This window comes from Felis catus, chromosome E2 (assembly GCF_018350175.1).
Source record: "Felis catus isolate Fca126 chromosome E2, F.catus_Fca126_mat1.0, whole genome shotgun sequence".
In the NCBI taxonomy this organism is placed as follows: domain Eukaryota; kingdom Metazoa; phylum Chordata; class Mammalia; order Carnivora; family Felidae; genus Felis; species Felis catus.
Genome location: NC_058382.1, coordinates 59,006,450 through 59,023,096, shown reverse-complemented (window position 1 = coordinate 59,023,096; position 16,647 = coordinate 59,006,450). Strand labels below are relative to the sequence as shown.

Here is a 16,647-nt window from a genome sequence, read left to right as displayed (position 1 = left end):
CCGAAGCCCGGGAAAGGCTTGCACGAATCAGGGCAGTGGTGGCCGTCCTGACTGCAAAGTGTCTGAAACCCAGCAGCCTCCCTTACATGCCTATGTCAAAAAGCAAACGTTTCAAATGCCTTGGCGAGCCGAGGCCACGCAAAAAGGAGGCAGGCAGGGAAGGCTTCTCGAAGTTTGAGAAAGCATTTCGAGTATGTGGTGCCCGAAGGCTTCCTCTGGGGGCACTGGTCCCCTGTGCCCCGCTCACCTGGAGGCTGCCCCCCCCACCCTGGCCCTGGCTGCACCCAGGGCATAAAACCTCGGGTCTCCACTTCTCCACGGCCACCGCGCCCTGAGAGTCAGGAGCGTCCCGCCTGGGACGACACAGGCACACGTTCCCTGAGGCACGAGGCACAGGTGCTGAGACCCCCAGTGCATTCCAGAGAAAGTCAGTTCTCCCTGTTAATTAATGGGTCTCTTCTCGGGTCTCTCTTTGCACTCACCTCAGGTTTATGGTTATCAGTGAATTCCTGGCCAACACCCGCGCAGTGTTCTGGATTCGGAGTGGATTTGAGGAGGGAGAAGGCAAGATCTCAGGCACCGGGGTTAGTTTCCACAGGGGACGTGGGGGTGTTCTGGGGACTCCGTGCTCTCTGCTTTGAATGCAGCTTACAAGCCTCTCCCAGGCCCAAAGGCGACCCCAGGCAATCTTGGGGTAAAAGAGAGGAGATGGGCCCCAAGAGATTTAGGAGCCAAGCACCAAAGTTCACAGGACCCCAGGACATTTGCTCCTCCCTCTCACTTCTGATCTTCATTTCTTACCAGCCAGAAAGGAGAGTGGGGATAAGTGAGGGCCCGCTGCAGGAGCCTGACTATGCCCGAAAGGAAGGTGCCAGGCTGCCCCAAACGCCCTTACACCCACCTGGTCATTTTACACGTAAGAAGACTGAGGCCAGCCAGGAGAAATGGTTTGTTCCCCTGGCATCGTGTGGCCGTGGAATTCCTAGGCCAATGCTCAGGCAATTAGGGGACACGTGTCACCATGATTTGGGTGTGGGTGGGGACAGGCTACTTGAACCAGGGGATGAGGACCACCTGGCGGCAGGCTCAGCTCTGGCCTCGGGAGAGGGGCCTGGGCTGGGCCACACCCCACACGTCCCTCTCCCCTCGAGAGCCGTGAGCGTGGGGCATGTCTCCGAGTCTCACAAGAAGCAGAGAGGCTCTCCGAGCTGCAGCCTCTATGGGGCTGGGAATGTTCGGGATTGTCAGAAGCCTGGGAGTCTTTCCCAGCGGCCCGTATCTATGACAACTGGACCCTGGGTAGAACCGGTCCAGGCAGCCAAGGCCAGTCGGGCACGCAGGGTTAACTCTGTAGGAAGCGGTCTCCGCCGTGGTGTTGGGGCTGCTCCCATTTCATTGACAGTAGCTCTGAGACCTGCCTGGTTCCACGTTACTGGATCAGGAGGGAACGTGGCTATTGCACGGGGCTTCGTGCTAAGTGAGCTCGGCGGACCTCAGAGCTGCCCGCCAGGAGTCCCAGCAGCCAGCGACCAACATTCCGGCCCTTCCATCATCCTTTCCCCTTTTCCTGAAAGGCCCTGGGCCTCGCGAGGACCCAGCGGCCAAAGCAAGGGGAGGGGAGCGGATACGTGGAGCAAGGACAGCCCGGGGCCGTGCGCGGTCTCTGCATCTTTGCGCGCTGGGTGGCAGACGCCTCAGGACAGCGGGAACTGGCAAAGCGGCCCCAGACGCCTCCACCGGGATGCTCCGCTTCCCGCTGCTGCTGGATCTCCCCACCCCGAGGGAGGCGCCCGAGGCCGCTCAGTCCCCAGGCCCGAGGTCCTAGCGGGGCTGCTGAGGCGGGAGCGCTGAGCCCAGCGAGTTCTGAGCACCGTGTCCAGCTCACATGGCCGGCCTTCTGGGGGAGCTTACCCGCACCTACCCTGGCCCCTGGGCCTCGGGGTCAGGAGGCTTTCCGGGTTCCGAGGCGTCCCAGCGTGCCATGGCCTCACACACCCCTCCCTCTGCCGCCTCCAGAGGCCTGGAGAAGGCCCCGGACACAATCCCTCGAGCTGCCCACGTTCCTAGGGAAATGGAAGGGTGCTCGTCTCCCCGGCGGGTGGGGGTCCCTTCTTGAGCTGTTCACTGGGCCAGCGCCCCGGCACAGGCACTGCTCTCAGAGGGGCCTTCCCTGAGACAGAAGGTCCCGGTGTGGCTTCAGTGGCAGCTCGGGTCTCGCCGAATTCTTTCCCGTTTCTCTCCCCTTTATTTCCTGCGTGTCTCTCAAACCTCCGCTGAACTCCGAATCTTGAGAGGAGGACGCACTTTCAGGGCGGACTCTATGAAAAGCCTGGGGAAGGAGAAAGCCGGCTGGACTACCCTCCTGGAATCCAGCGCCAGCATCATCTGGAGAACAGGAACGAAATGGCCCCGGAGCGCAGGAGCTGGGCAGGGAGGGCCGGCCTCTGCTGCCGTTGGGAGCTGGGAGCGGGGGGCCTCTTGGCCTCCCTCTCTTTCCTCGCTGGCTAGTCCAGCTTACTCAACCAAGGCAAGGGGGCCTGGGAGCCTGCTGGAGGTCAGACACCAAGCGCGGGGGCTCCCCGATCCCGAGCACTATGAAAAGGAACAAAATGCAGCATTTAAGTCTTAACCACTAGTCACCTCTGGGGCCACAGATCCAAAGAATCTGTGTGGCACATATGGGTAAATTTATTACGTTCCTACCTCCCCCAGCACTACATCAGCATGACCTGGAGACAAACTGCCATGGTTAAAACAACACAAAATCACGTTCTGTTCAATGCCACTGCACCAAGGAAAATCACTTTTTGGAAAAATCATCATTACCCGAAATGTTAAGCCCGCTTCGCCCTAAGCAAAGTACAGCTGACCTCCTTGGGTGGGAAACAAATCCCCAGTTTGGAGCCCCGGCCTCAAAACTCACACTCAGAGACCAGCGGGGGAGGGGGGGGGGGATTGTGCCTTTGGGCCAGTGAAAGAGATAATAAAATCATCCCCTCACCCCCCTCCCGCCCTCCGCCCCAGCCACACCCCACAAATGGTTTCATTGCTATTAAAAAATTTTTAAAGACAAGATATCAAAACTGAAAAGGCAATCATCTCCCTGTGATTTACAGTCCCGAAAGAGTTGGTAAATTTAGAACTCCAAAAGCATCGTAAGTTACATTCGAAGGCCGAAGAGAGCCTCTACAGTTTTTCACTGCAGTAGGGTGAAGATTAAGAGACCATATCAAGACGTAAAGGGGTCTGAAATCCACCTCTGAGCTAACCACCACCAGAATCAATCCCCTTTGGACCTTCTCCGGCCCACTGCACGTTCTTTTCTGGAAAGCCATGACGATGGGGAAGGAAGTCCGCATTTTAGGAATCGGAGGGAAAGCAGGACTCCCCCAGGTCCCAGGTTCGTAGTTAACTAATGAAAAACTTGGGTCCTCCCTGTCTTTTGCTTCCGCAGCTGGGGATCGCTGGGTTTGAGATGGAATGGTGGTACTATTTGTGTTGACAATTGGCTTTTTTTTTTTTTTTTTTTTGCATTTAGCAAAACGTTTACAGCGAATAACGTGAAGGCGCCCAGTCCTTCAGGCATCCACGTCCAACCGGGACGTTTCTCAACTGCCTAGGCCAGGGTGGGATCTGAGTTCATGGAAGTCCTTTCCGTCACTAACAAGACAACAGGGGAGCGTCCCCAGTCCCCTGCGAGCATCTGTATAGGTCTGTGCGTTCACCCACCTGCGTAACAAATATGATCAAAACAGGTGGATTTGCAAACACACCTTGTTTTTAAAAACTGCGAGAACACAAACACACCGTCCGGACTTGGGGCAGAAAAACAACATGGGTTTATTTTAAGGTAAGTACAACAATTAACACCACATAAGACAAACACAGGTGAAGTTAAATTTTTAAAGTTTTTTTTTTCTTTTAGGAATGCTCAGGGAGGAATCTACTATACAAAACCATCACACTCTGTAAATAAAAAGTATCAGATACTTGACTTCTTTATCCGCCAACAACAACAACAAAATAAATTATTTCCTTGTTTTGTAAAAGACCTACCACCGGGAAAAGAATTATGCCTCATAAGTGTACAGGGCGGTAAAAAAAAAAAAAAAACCCACGTAGGTTTCTTAAATTTTCCTTTTGGGAGTTAGAAATGGTTGGGCAAGATGAAAACTTATCCAGTGAACTCAACTTTAAATATTATATTAATGGCTCTGAACAACAACAACAAAATAGCCTGATTACAAATGCACACATTTGTACAGCACGGTTAGAGAAATTTAAAATTACACACAGCACAGACGTAATCTATAGAGACCCCCCCCCCCGCCCCCGTAGACCTATGGGGGTCTCTACAGAGAGAGTCATTACCGGGTCGCTCTGGGATTTGGTCCGTAACTTAATTTTTTTTTAAACCCCAGCTGCAGCATTCAGCACAACCATCCTGGAAGGAGGGGAGGGGGACTTAAAACTCAATATTCATTTCGCCGGGCCGCGTCCCTTGTGGGGAGGGGGGGGTTCTTTTAGGACCTCGGAAACGGGGCAGCGAATTAAAGTTACCTGAAGCTTCACAGAGGACTGAGGCCGGGCGCGAGCTCTCTCTGCTCCTGAGTCTGAGAAAAAAAAAAGCTGGTGGGCATATTTTTTGGTTCTTTCTGCGCCTCTGCAGCCTGGACTGCCCGAGAGGCCCGGGTGTGGGAGGCGAAGCCGGAGCGGGCCAGGCAGGTCAGTATTTCGTGCAGTCGTACGAATAGGGGGCAGCGTGGCGGTAGAGCGCCGGCGTGGATCTGTAGGGCAGCTGACAGCTCGCGTTGGTGCCGACCTGCGGTTCCCCGAGGGCCGCGTTCTCCACCCCCAGCCGGTGGGAGTTGAACATCTCCCGGACGTTGGGGAAAGTCTGCTGCTGGGCCGCGAACGTGTGGCCCGGGAGGTGGTTCAGGTCCCCGCTGTGGTTGAGATACCAGGAGGCCGCCTGGGCCGCGGCGGCGGCGGCGGCGGCGGCGGCGGCGGCCGCGCCCCCGGGCTGGGGCGCCGGCTGGGGCTGGGGCGCCGGCGGGGGCGGCGGCGCCTGCGGGTGGTGGTGGCCGTGATGCTGGTGGTGGTGGCCCGCGGCGGCGGCGGCGGCGAGCGCGCCCTCCTGGCCTGCGGCGAGGTTGAGGGCGCTCAGGGGCGACGTGGGGCCGCCCGGGTGGTCCGAGAGGGCCTCGTCCAGCGCGGGCGGGACGCACATGTGCGCGGGCCGCTCGGCCCCGGTGTACAGGCTCATGGCGCGCATGCTGCACTGGTAGCCCCCCGCGCCCCCGGCCTCCAGGCCCTGCGCGCACGGCTGGCCGTAGGCGGCGGGCGGCGCGGCCGCGTACGACAGCGCCAGCGGCGGCACCACCAGGCCCGCGCGCCCGGACGCGGGGCTCAGCTCGCCGCCCGGCGGCGACGTTCGCAGCGTCATGATGTTCTCCACGCTGAAGCCGGGCAGCCCGTTGGGCGCGCCGGCGTGGTGCTCGGGCAGCGAGCCGTCGGGGGAGCCGGCGGGCGTGGAGGCCGCGCTGCGCGGACTGCCCTGCAGCGCGCTCTCGGGGCTCAGCGTCTCCACCTTGGTGATGGCCGGCAGCGCCGGCGACGCCGCCTCGGTCTTGATCACCAGCTTCTTCTCGACGTCCTTGGGGGCGTCCGCTAGAGGGGGCCCGGCCGGGGCGCCCTTGGCCGCGGCCGGGGGCGGCTCCTTGAGGTGGGCCCGCTCCTCCTTGTCCTTGGGCACGTCCTTTTTCTTGAAGCGCCGGCGGCGCCGCAGGAAGCTGCCGTTCTCGAACATGTTGTAGGAGTCCGGGTCCAGCGTCCAGTAGCTGCCCTTGCCCGGCTTCTTGTCGTCGCGGGGCACCTTGACGAAGCACTCGTTGAGCGACAGGTTGTGGCGGATGCTGTTCTGCCAGCCCTGCTTGTTCTCGCGGTAGAAGGGGAAGCGGTCCATGATGAACTGGTAGATGCCGTTCAGGGTGATCTTCTTCTCGGGCGCGTTCTGGATGGCCATGGTGATGAGCGCGATGTAGCTGTAGGGCGGCTTGACGAGGTCCTTGGGCGCCGCGGGCTGGTGGTGGTGGTAGGGCGCGTAGGAGCGGCCCATGCCCGCGCCGTACTGCTCCGGGTGGCCGGAGTAGACGCCCATGGGGCTGGCCATGCCGCCGTAGCTGCCCGCCGCCCGGTAGTAATTTTGCTCGCTCAAGTAGGGCACCACTCCCAAGGCGTTGGGGTCGGACACGGAGTAGCGCGCCTGCATGCTGCGTCCGAGACGGCTCGCCGCCGCCTGCGCGCACGGACCGCGGGGAAGGCCCTGCGAAAGCGAGAGAGAGCGAGGGAGCGAGAGGGCGAGAGGAAGGGAGCCGGCGGGGGTGGCGGGGCGGGGGCGCGGGGGGGGGTGGGGGTGGGAAGGGGAGAGCCCCGGGCGCCGGGAAGCCTCGGGGGCGAGGCGGGGGAGGCGCCGGCGCTGGGCGCCCGCCCGCGCGCGGAGAAGGGGCGCTCGGTTGTCAGCGGACCGGGCGGATCGGCATCCTGGAGGGCGCGCCCCGGCGAGCGCAGCGCCGGCCCCTGCTCGCTCGCTCACTCGCTCGCTCGCTGGCTCTCGGGACCGGAGGGTGGCAGCCGGGGCGGGCGGCGGGGACGCAGTGGAGGCGCCACGCGCGCAGCGGACCGAGGACGGCCCCTGTGTCCGCGCCAACGGGGGGAAGGCGGCTCTCCTAGCCCCCCAGCAAAGAGGCAGCCCCGAGGGTCAGCGAGCCGGGGTCCAGAGTGGCTGTCCCGCCGAGCCCGGAAAAAGAGGCAAAGTCCCTTTTAGGGATTGGGAAAAGTTTCAAAAGTCTTCTTGCTGAAAGCAAGTTTTTACTTTCGTCCGGCCACGCCCCCTCCGGGGACTTTGCGCCAATAGCCCGGCAGCTGTGGGGAGTCGGCACCAATCAGGGCGAGGAGCGCCGGAATCCGTCGGCTCTAAGACCCAGCTGCGCTGGACCAGACTTTGCTGCAGTTCAGGCTCAACTTGAAAAGATTTTTTAAAAAGAGTGATATCTTATTAAAATTTATTTCATTATCACATTTTGGTTAATGGGCCAGCATGCCCCCGGGGAGGGGGGTGGTGGGAGCAAAGACACCCATGCTCCTTTGCAGATAAAGTTCATCTGAAATATAAAATCGAATCGATTAATGTAGTCCAGTATCTCCCCCAAGACCTTGTAAGTAGCAAAGACCCCGGGACTGTTTTTCTTATTAATGAGTGATGAGGCGAATAATTAGATTTCCTAATTAGGGGGGCCCAGGTGCAATGGATTCTAAGCGAGCGTGCTGGATTGGAATGCAAGCCCCCCCCCCCTCCCGCCCCTGGATGTTGTCATCATTGAAGCAAATAATTAATAATCGACAGAGAGTTTGCAGGTTTGGGCCGTCAAGATGACCTGCAAAGCTTTTAGAGGCAAATTCTGGAAACTGAATGAATGCCCCTCGCCTCCACGGAGGAGGCAGGCCGCGCCGGCTTGCAGGGGAGTGTCCGGGTGGGGAAGGGGCAAATACCTTGAGAATGTAATCCTCTAAGTACGCCGCGGGTTCGGCAAATCGTCGGCGGCCCCGTGAGCAGTTTTGTGGGGTTCGGGGAAACAGAGCGGCCTCGTTCCGCTAATTTCCCGCATCCCCCAGCCGCGTCGACGCTTGCGGCCCCCACGTCCAGCTGCGCAGTGCCTCTCCCTTTTCCCAGAGATAAATTCCCTTGGACAAGCCGGCTCCCGCGCTCCCCGAAGCCGGGAACAATGCAGCCAGCCGCCCGGCCCAGGCAGAGCCCGCGAGGGGAAACCCGAGCCTGCTTCCCGCGGGGGCTGCGCCCCAAGACGCGCGTCCGCGGCGCGGGGCAGGGCGCGCTCGGGGCGAGGAAGCTGCCCCCAGCCCCGTCCGCTGGATCGCCAGCCCCGGGGCGCAGTGCCCACCTCCCGCTCCCGCCAAAGCCTCTTGGGGACTCTCCAGGCTGACTTACTCTGCGCCGGTCCTTTTTGTTTGGCTGGCGTTTGATAAGGTGATTGGGGCACCAGGGCTCCGTGGGAGGACGGGGTAAGCCATCCCAAACGGCTGGGACACCTCCAGAGCTGATACGGTCGAGATACTGACCTGGAGCGACCCGAGGTCGGCGCCCTTCCAAGCTTTCCCCTTTCCTCTGGGTACCCCGGAAAGTCAGTTCATCTGTGGTCTGAATATTTATTCCCCCAACACCTCGGGCGATCGGATCACACTTACCCGCTTCCCCTGGAGGGGGAAGGACGCTCATAAGAAGGGCTAAAGGCTGGTCAGAATTCTTCTGGAGGTCGTCCCTCGGTTGGGTAGGGAAGAACAAAGATACAACTTGCGTGGTTTGGGCCCCCACCCTACCCCTGTTCCGTCAGGCGCTTGCCTGATTCCCGGGAAAGGGGTGTGAGAGAATCCGAGGGCGCTCAGCTTTGGGGAGGCGAGAGAAGGCAGTGGAGACGTGCCATTCATTTTCAATAAAGGAACAAAAGAAAAGTGTTTGTGTGCGTCATCTATGAATGGTATGCTCTCCTGATGAATTCACAATCAGAGGCAAAGCACAAACCAGGTTCCTAGTCTCTTGAATAGTTCTACTTCTGAAACACTATATTTTTTATGGGTGCCCCGAGTCTTTCTCTCACTTAATTTTTTTTTTTTTTGCAACGAAGTAAAATAAAGTTTCCCAGTCCTCAGCTCACAGGTGAACGATTTGACTTTATTATTTTTTAATATGTTCAGCTCCATTTTATAAAATAAATATATGTGTGTGCGTATATACATCTTCCTCCCGGATGGCCTGCCAGGCACCTCGATTTCTCACAATTTTGCCGGAAATGCAAACTATTGACCAAGAAACACTCCTCGGTCTGTAGGCTTCCTGGAGAAATATTATTCCCTCTGCTTTTATGAGGTGCCTTAAAAAAAAAAAAAAGCTTTATCACAGCACAGAGCTAAACCCAAAATAACTGTGGACCATGGAAAATAGATTCAAAAATGGTAGTTTCTGTCTGAGTTTGTATTTATAAGCATGTCCAGGTTTAAAATAATGTCATCTGGAAAGCCCCTGCTTGAGTGGCCAAAATTATTATTGCCCCCCCACCCCCTCCCCCCCCCCAAAAAAAGCGGGGTGGGGAGGAAAGAAATCCTTGCAATCCAGATAGAAAAGGTGAGAGAGACATTTTCCTTTGCCCCTGGAATTGGGTTTCTTCTCCGCTCAGTAGGACTCCGGGCGAGATGTTTGCACAGGTTATCATAACAACACCTTCCACACACCTGGACTTTGCGAAAACCATGTTTCCGATCTTTGCTTTAACCTGCCAGCGTATTTTGGATCGGGGGCTCCTAACTCATGGCTGATGGCTTCCCCTGCTCATGTAGTGGTCACGGAGCCCAGAGCGGAATCGGGCCCGCAGAGGGCCGTGTGTGGTTCCAGAACGATGAGCGACGATGAGGGCGGGCGATAGTCGGGTCATGCCCCACTCCCCCCCACCTCCGTCCCCCCCCAGCCGACCGCGTAGCCTCCCCGCCCCGGCGCATTGGGCTCCTGGACGCGGCGGCCGCCGCGGGCCTGTGGTGTTGGCGCCATCTGAAGGCCAACCGGGGAACTACTCTGGAAAAGAAGAAGGAAACCCGGGCGTTCTGGTCGCAATGGAGGTGCTGCCACCGTCTGGATGCACGTGAGCATTGCAGCGCGGGAGTAGAAGCCTTCAAACACCTGTGGAGTCAGAGAGACGCTGAAAATAAACTGCGGGCCCCACCGCCGGTGGATTAAGAAGAAGCAAAACAGGGGCGCCTGGGTGGCTCAGTCGCTTAAGCGTCGGACTTCGGCTCAGGTCGTGATCTCTCGGTTTGTGAGTTCGAGCCCCGCGTCCGGCTCCGTGCTGACAGCTCAGAGCCTGGAGCCTGCTTCGGATTCTGTGTCTCCCGGCCCCTCCCATGCTCATGCTCTGTCCCTCTCTGTCAATAATAAATAAACATTAAAAATTAAAAAAGAAAAAGGAAAACGTTTCCCATAGCTTTGCAATGTGTCAAGAACACGATCTGCGGGGAAAACAGAAAATGTCTCTGAAACTTCTCAGGAGCAAGAGATTCGCTGAGGTTTTGAGCAAATGAAAGTCTGCGCCTCTCGGGTGGCTAGAAGTTTACGTGTTGCCCCCCACCCCACCCCCACCCCGGGGCTGTTGGACAAACTGTGTCTCCCCATGGCAGCTGTCCTCCTGCCCAAGGCGTGGTGCGGATCTCAGGGGACTCATCGGAAAAACGTTTGTCCCGGACGCTGTGCGGGCGGCATCGGCTTTAACCAGAGGGAGAGTCCTAAACATGTCTGCAGCTTCTGCCTTTGACGCCCAACAGAGAATTCAAAGAGGCCACAAGCGAAAGGAGATTGGGCCTTCTCTGTTTTCAAGACATTTGTCCCAGGGTCCTTTCAAAGTCTCCCCTTGGGCTCAGGAGACGCCTTAGGTTTTAAGGCAAGGGACCCGGGATAAGAGCGGCCCCAGGCTTCCCAAATCTACCTGGGACCTGATGAACCCTTGGGATGAGCAGAATCCGTGGTGCTGCTTAAAAATCCATCATCGTCCGGCTCCTAGCAATTATCTGTTTTCCGGGACAGCAGGTGTGTCCATGATGAAACCTCTCGGAGCCCATTTCGCAGAGCGAGGCCTTTCTCGGGAGTTGAAGTCTCGCACCGTGGACAGTGCGAAATAACAGGGGGGAGGGCGATCCTTGGTGGGAAGACAAAAGAAGCCGGAGAACCACAGGCCGTGCTTCATCCCGAATGGAGGAAATTTCAAAAGCAAACAGAGGAAGTTTCGAGAGCCCCTGGGGAAATGTGAATCTGGAGTGCACGTTCGAGAATAATCTCGTATCGGGGTTAAAATTCTCGAGTGTCATCACCGCATGTGGCCAAGCAAGGACACGTCCTCGTTTCTGGAAGGTACACGTCAAAGTGTTTAGGGTTCGTGTCATCCTTGCTGCCACTAGTACCACAGTGAACTGCAGGTGGGGGGGGGGAGGGAGAAAGGGAGACCCATCTCAAATGGCAAGTGAGGTAAAATCTCTAACCTATGGTGCGTGGGGATTCACTGGGCACTGGTCTTGCACCTTTCCCGTAAGCTTGACATTTTTCAAAATGAAAACAAAAAATGGGGAAAAAACACGCCTGTCACTCTGGAAAGTTAAGAAGTGCCATAAAGCAAACACCTTTCCATGGAAGCAGTCGCAAGACCCAACGTGGGGACCAACTTGGCCCTGGTGTCCCTTCTCCTTGCGTTCTGGACGTTTCTGAAAAATAATCGTCAACAGCCATGGGCTCAATCACATTACCTGTGGTCGTTATAAAAAAAAAAAAAAAAAGCTGATTCTCTAAGGAGCTTTTCTGCCTTATAATTCAAGCCACAATTAATTGCCACAATAAATACAAAGATGCAAGAAATCCAGTAGAATCCTATAGATGTTTTCCAAACAGGATGTTAAAGATATGCATATGGGGCGCCTGGGTGGCTCAGTGGGTTAAGCGTCCAACTTTGGCTCAGCTCATGATCTCATGGTCCATGGGTTCGAGCCCCACACCCAGCTCTGTGCTGACAGCTCGGAGCCTGGGCCCTGCAGGCTTCAGATTCCATTTCTCCCTCTCTCTCCCTCTCTCTCTCAAACATATATAAGCATTAAAAGAAATTTAAAGGTATACATACGTTTCTTCGCAAAGGAATTCATTACATGCTTCTCTGTAAGTTCTGCGTGGTTGCCCTTAGCCAGATTGCTGTGTGACTGATTTGCCTAGTGGGTGCATCAGTCACGTGAGGCTGGTGTAGCCCCAGTGAGAGGCCATCCCTAGTCTCAGTGACTTCCTGTTGGGCCAGTCCCAGGTTGGCAGGAGCTCTGCTCCTCCAGTCACTCAGGAGCCTGAGTTTTCAAGAGCTGTCTCTCCTACCACCTCGCCAGGGGCAAGACAGGGAGATCCTGCCCTGGGAATGAATTGGTCCAGCCTTCAAGAGCCATGGATCCCTTTCCTCCACAGCTCATTGGCCAGAGCCGGTCACATGGCCCGAGCGCCCCCAGAGAACCGGAAGCTCGGTCAGCCCTGGGCTGGCGGGTGGGCGGAGCCCACGCTGGTTGGGCAGCCTTACGTGTGCCACTCGTGTCCTACCTCTCTAGGCCCTTGGTGGCCGCCTAATTCCTCTCTGCAGTCCCAGTGCCTGGCGTGACACCTTGGCACGTAACAGGTGCATAAGAATGTTTGTTGAATGAATGTAGGACTTTTTCAAGATTTTCCTGCCTGCTGTATAGGAGAAAATTTAATGTGTGCGTACTATGTGCTGGACGATCGGTCCCTGACTGCTCCTTTAATCCTCTTTTGGGGTGGGCACTGTTAATATCACTGCTTTGCAGGGGAGGTGAGCGCAGTCTAGAGGCCTTAAGTAATCGACTCAGGTCTTGTAACTGCCAAGTGATAGGACTGAATCTCTCAGCCCGTCACTCTGGAATTAGGGTCAGGACCTTGGAAGTCAAAAGAGACTTAAAAAGTTAAACTAGGAACTTCTATATACATATAAAAATAGTCTAAATGGAAACAAATAGATACGTAATTTTATAACTATATATACATGGTGAATGGTGTATGCACGAAGGCACGACTTCTGAACACACGTGACTCAATGTCCCCGAAATTTTACCTTTTTATATCACCAGCGGGAAACCCTGCCATTAACCCTATGGGGTAAATGACTCATTACCGGAGCCTGTGAAAAGCAGACTATTCTCTGGGAGGTGCAGACAGGGCTTGATTGTGTGGACAAGGGCAGGGAGAGAAAGAGGGAGGCAGTGACTGGTTCTCACCTGTGGGGTGAGCCCCAGGGAATAAGCCAGACTGGGGTCACCGTGCAGGGCAGCGTTGAGCAGAGCCTCAAAGTGACGGCGGGGTCTCAACGGTGGTAGTAACCGAGGGAGGCCCCAGGGGTCCTCTAAAGGACTGAATGGAGTCCGGGGTGCAGACTTGTGCCCCCAAAGGAGTCTGAGCGTGGCTGGCCCTGGGTGCTTTTCACCCTTTAGGAATCCCACGAAAGCAAAGAACATTCCCCTGCTGGACCCCGGCCTTTGCACATGAGTGTCCACACCGGGGACTCCCAACACCAGCCCAACCTGGACCCTCCACAGGGCCTTTGCACGTGCTATCCCTTTTGCCTGTGTCCCCTGTCCTCAGTTCCTTGCTGCCTTGCCTCCTTCTCTGAGACCTCCTCCCATCTGCTTTCTCCCGTCCTTCACCCCACCCCCATCCAGATTTGCTTCCCCCTACCTGACAGGATCCTCTGACAGGATTCCACCCCCCCCCCCGCCAGGATACAAGAAGCGGGAGAGCAGGGGGAGACCTGATCTGCCTCGTGCACCCACTGCACCCCACACCTCACTGCTGTGCCTGGCACAGAATCCACGCTCCGGGATTGTAAGCTCAACAGGTAGATGTCACCTCGGGCTTCAGAAACACCCCGTCTCTCCTGCCGTGACCACAGGCCTCGTCCCCCACTTAGGGGTGGAAACCCAGGACTCAGTCCCAACAGTTACTGGCATTTATTCTAGGCAGAGGCTGCCTAGCAAACGGGAAGCATTGTCAAATGCTCCACGGCTGTCCTGGAAAAGGGCTCACAGGCTGAAACTTCTGTTTTGGCAAAAACACACGCAGACCTTTTCAGTTCTTAGCCTATTAAACGATCCTACGTCCACGAGGCAGTAGGTGCAGCTGCCGAATAACCACGTGCCATCAACGTTCACGGTTCAAGGAGAAGGTGGAAGGTGCACGACAGGAGAAGATGGCAGGATTTCTGGAGCTCCGCGTATGATAGAAATTATACTGCTTTTTTAAAGGCGTGCGGGTCGTGCACCACACGGCTAAACAGCAGCCTCTTGCCATCCGGCTCCCCAGTCACAGAGACCGCGAGCCCCTTCTGGGGCTCAGCCACCCACTGTCTCGAGAAAACAGGCTTTCTCCTCGGTGAGGGTGGCTGTGATCTTCTGCCTCCCTGCTCTGTGTTGAGAGATGGTAGTAAGTTTACTTGGAAGACGCCGGCTGGTTCCCGTGTGCCAGGGGGCTGTTCAAACCGTGACCCAAACGGCGCCCGGTTGTCCCTGGGGCGTCACTGCAGCCGCGTGTAAATTTCGCGTTAGCATCTGGGTTCGCCCGACGCAGGCAGAGCTCTGAGCGGGCACGACTCCGCCCACCCTCCGCATCTCCAGCTTTAGACCCAGTGCCGGTCCCCTCTGTGCCTTGAAGTGATGCCTCTTGAGTCTGCTGTTCCTTGCCAGGGACCTTTGCGGCGTTGGCCCATCCCCGCTCTGATAGAGGAGTCTCTTCGAGCGCCCCACCCTTCCCACCTGCTAGCCACTGGGCCAATTTGGGGTGCGGGAGGGCATTTCTGGGATGGGAGAGACACCCACAAAAGCAGGAAGGAGGAGAAGGACCAAGGCGAGTTGACAGAGAGGAAGTCTGGCTGAGAGAGGGGTTTGAGTGTGCAAGCTGGTGACCCCAGAAGGCCTGGAAGGCTGGTGGAGAAGTGTGTCCATGAGGTCACAGCTGGAAGCTATGCAGGGGGGAGTGCAGGTGCACGGAGGGCAAGACACAGGGTAAGTGGGGGAGGGAGGAGTGGGAGAGGAAGGAGGAGGTAGAGGAGAGAGGAGGACAGGAAGGAGGGAAAGAAGGGAAGGAGGAGGAAGGAGGGGGAAGGAGGGGGAGGAAGAGGAGGGAGGAGGCAGGAGGAGGTGGAGAGGAAAAGGGAGGAGGAGGGCAGGAGAGGAAGGGGAGGGAGGGAGGAGGCAGTGGCCGCAGACACCGGGGGAGGACAGAATTTGGAGACAGGAGCCGGGTGCAGTCTGAATCGTGTGGCACACCCTTGACCTGGGCAGTGGGGGCAAGGCATCGCTGTGACACTTCGGGCGTCCTCGCCTTGCCTTGGTAGAACGTGCCTTGAAATGCCAGACGCTGACGGACAGCCTCAGCGGATCCCAGGATGGGAGAGGGCGCATAACTCAGGAGCAGAGCCAGATAACCGAGGGATGCCTGGAGGGGGAAGGGAACCTGCTAGCTCCCCGGGAGCCAGGCTTTGTTGTTATTAGAATGATCTCTGCTTGCTTGTGTTTGTTTTCAGCACTTTAGGAGTTGCGTGTGTATGTGCATACGGTGCAGGGGGGAGGTCGGGCAGCAGAAAGCAGAATGTGGCATCTAATATCTGAAGTCCGTACCCGCAAAGTTTAGGCTGGAGGCATTGGCGTTTCAGAGGCGCACACGGGGAGAGGGCTGGCTGTCAGCACCCCGGCACCTCAGTGAATCACTGGATCTCATCTCTCAACAGCTTCCCTTGTCTGTCTAGCAGGATGGTTATGGGACGATGACAGCGTGCCTGCTGCGGGCTGGGTGTGCTCGGACTCCCCGCGTCCCCGGCCGCTCTGACCTCTCACCCATTCCAATGGAGGAATCCCTTCCCCCACATTTTACAGAAAAGGGAACAGACGCCCAGAGAGGTGAGTGAGTTGCCCTAAGTCACACAGCTCGGAGATCCATGGCCAAGCTCCCCATGCTCTTGCCTTTTTCACTATGTGTTCCTTCTGGCCGGCTTCGAAGGGGTCGTGAGAACACGTAAGAAAAAGCTGTGACAAGCTATAAAACCCTTACGTGAACCCACGCACACCCTGGGAGCAGCCCAGGTATCCTCCGGTAGCTGAGGGGTGAATAAACTGTGGTCTGTGCAGATGATGGAATGATGTTCAGCACTACAAAGAAAAGAGCTGCCCAGCCCTGAAACGATATGAAGGAACCTTAAGTGCGTATTACTGAGTGAAATCAGGCAATCTGGAAAGGCTACCGTCTACAGGATTCCAACTCTGTGACATTCTGGAAAAGGCACAGCTATGGAGACAGTAAAATGTCAGGGGCCACCAAGGACGAGAGGGAGGGGGAACGAACAGGTGCCGCAGGGGATTTGGCGGGATGGGGGCAGTGAGACCATTCTGTACGATACCACAATGGACGGGTCCACGTGTATACGTTTGTCCACACCCATGGAATGTCCACCAGCAAGAACACCCCCTAACGTCAACTGTGGACTCTGAGTGTGCCTTCAGTTGGGATGCTATGGCAAAATCACACAGGCAGGGCAGCTTAAACAAGCCTTTGTTTCTCACAGGTCTCGAGGCTGGCAAGTCCAAGATCAAGGGTCACAGCAGATGGGCGTCTGGTGAGAGCCCGCTTCCCGGTCCACGGATGCCCGTCTTCTTTCTGTGTCCTCCCACGGCGGAAGGGGGGAGGGAGCTCTCTGGAGTCCCCCATATAAGGGCCCTGATCCCACCAAGGAGGCTCTGTCTTCATGACCTGTCACCTCCCAAAGGCTCCGCCCACGAAAGCCATCACATGGGGCATCGGGCTTCAACATATGGGGGGGGGAGGGTGGCACAGACATTGGGTCCATGGTGATAATGATGAGTCACAGGTGATGGTGATGAAGGCACTGCTGTGACGTGGGATGTTGATCCTGGCGGGGGGGGGGGCTGTGGAGGGAGGTGGGGAGTGTATGGGACGCTCTCTGTACCTTTGGCTCAATTGTGCTGTGAACCCAAAATGGCTCTATTAGG

The 16,647-nt window shown here is 56.9% G+C and overlaps 1 protein-coding gene and 1 long non-coding RNA gene across 2 annotated transcripts in view; one reads left to right on the top strand and one right to left on the bottom strand.

Annotated features, from left to right (window-relative positions):
- The window catches only part of LOC111558027, a 43,058-nt gene extending 26,535 nt beyond the window's left edge, over positions 1–16,523 (top strand). The window contains exons 3-4 of the long non-coding RNA XR_006590692.1: positions 15,372–15,540; positions 16,203–16,523. This is a non-coding gene — a long non-coding RNA (uncharacterized LOC111558027). The remainder of the gene's footprint in view (positions 1–15,371; positions 15,541–16,202) is intronic.
- Positions 3,817–6,386, bottom strand: FOXC2 (forkhead box C2). The gene has a single exon (XM_045046863.1). The coding sequence runs from the start codon at positions 6,269–6,271 to the stop codon at positions 4,727–4,729; it is 1,545 nt and encodes a 514-aa protein (XP_044902798.1). The 5' UTR covers positions 6,272–6,386; the 3' UTR covers positions 3,817–4,726.
- Positions 16,524–16,647: the final 124 nt, after the last annotated feature.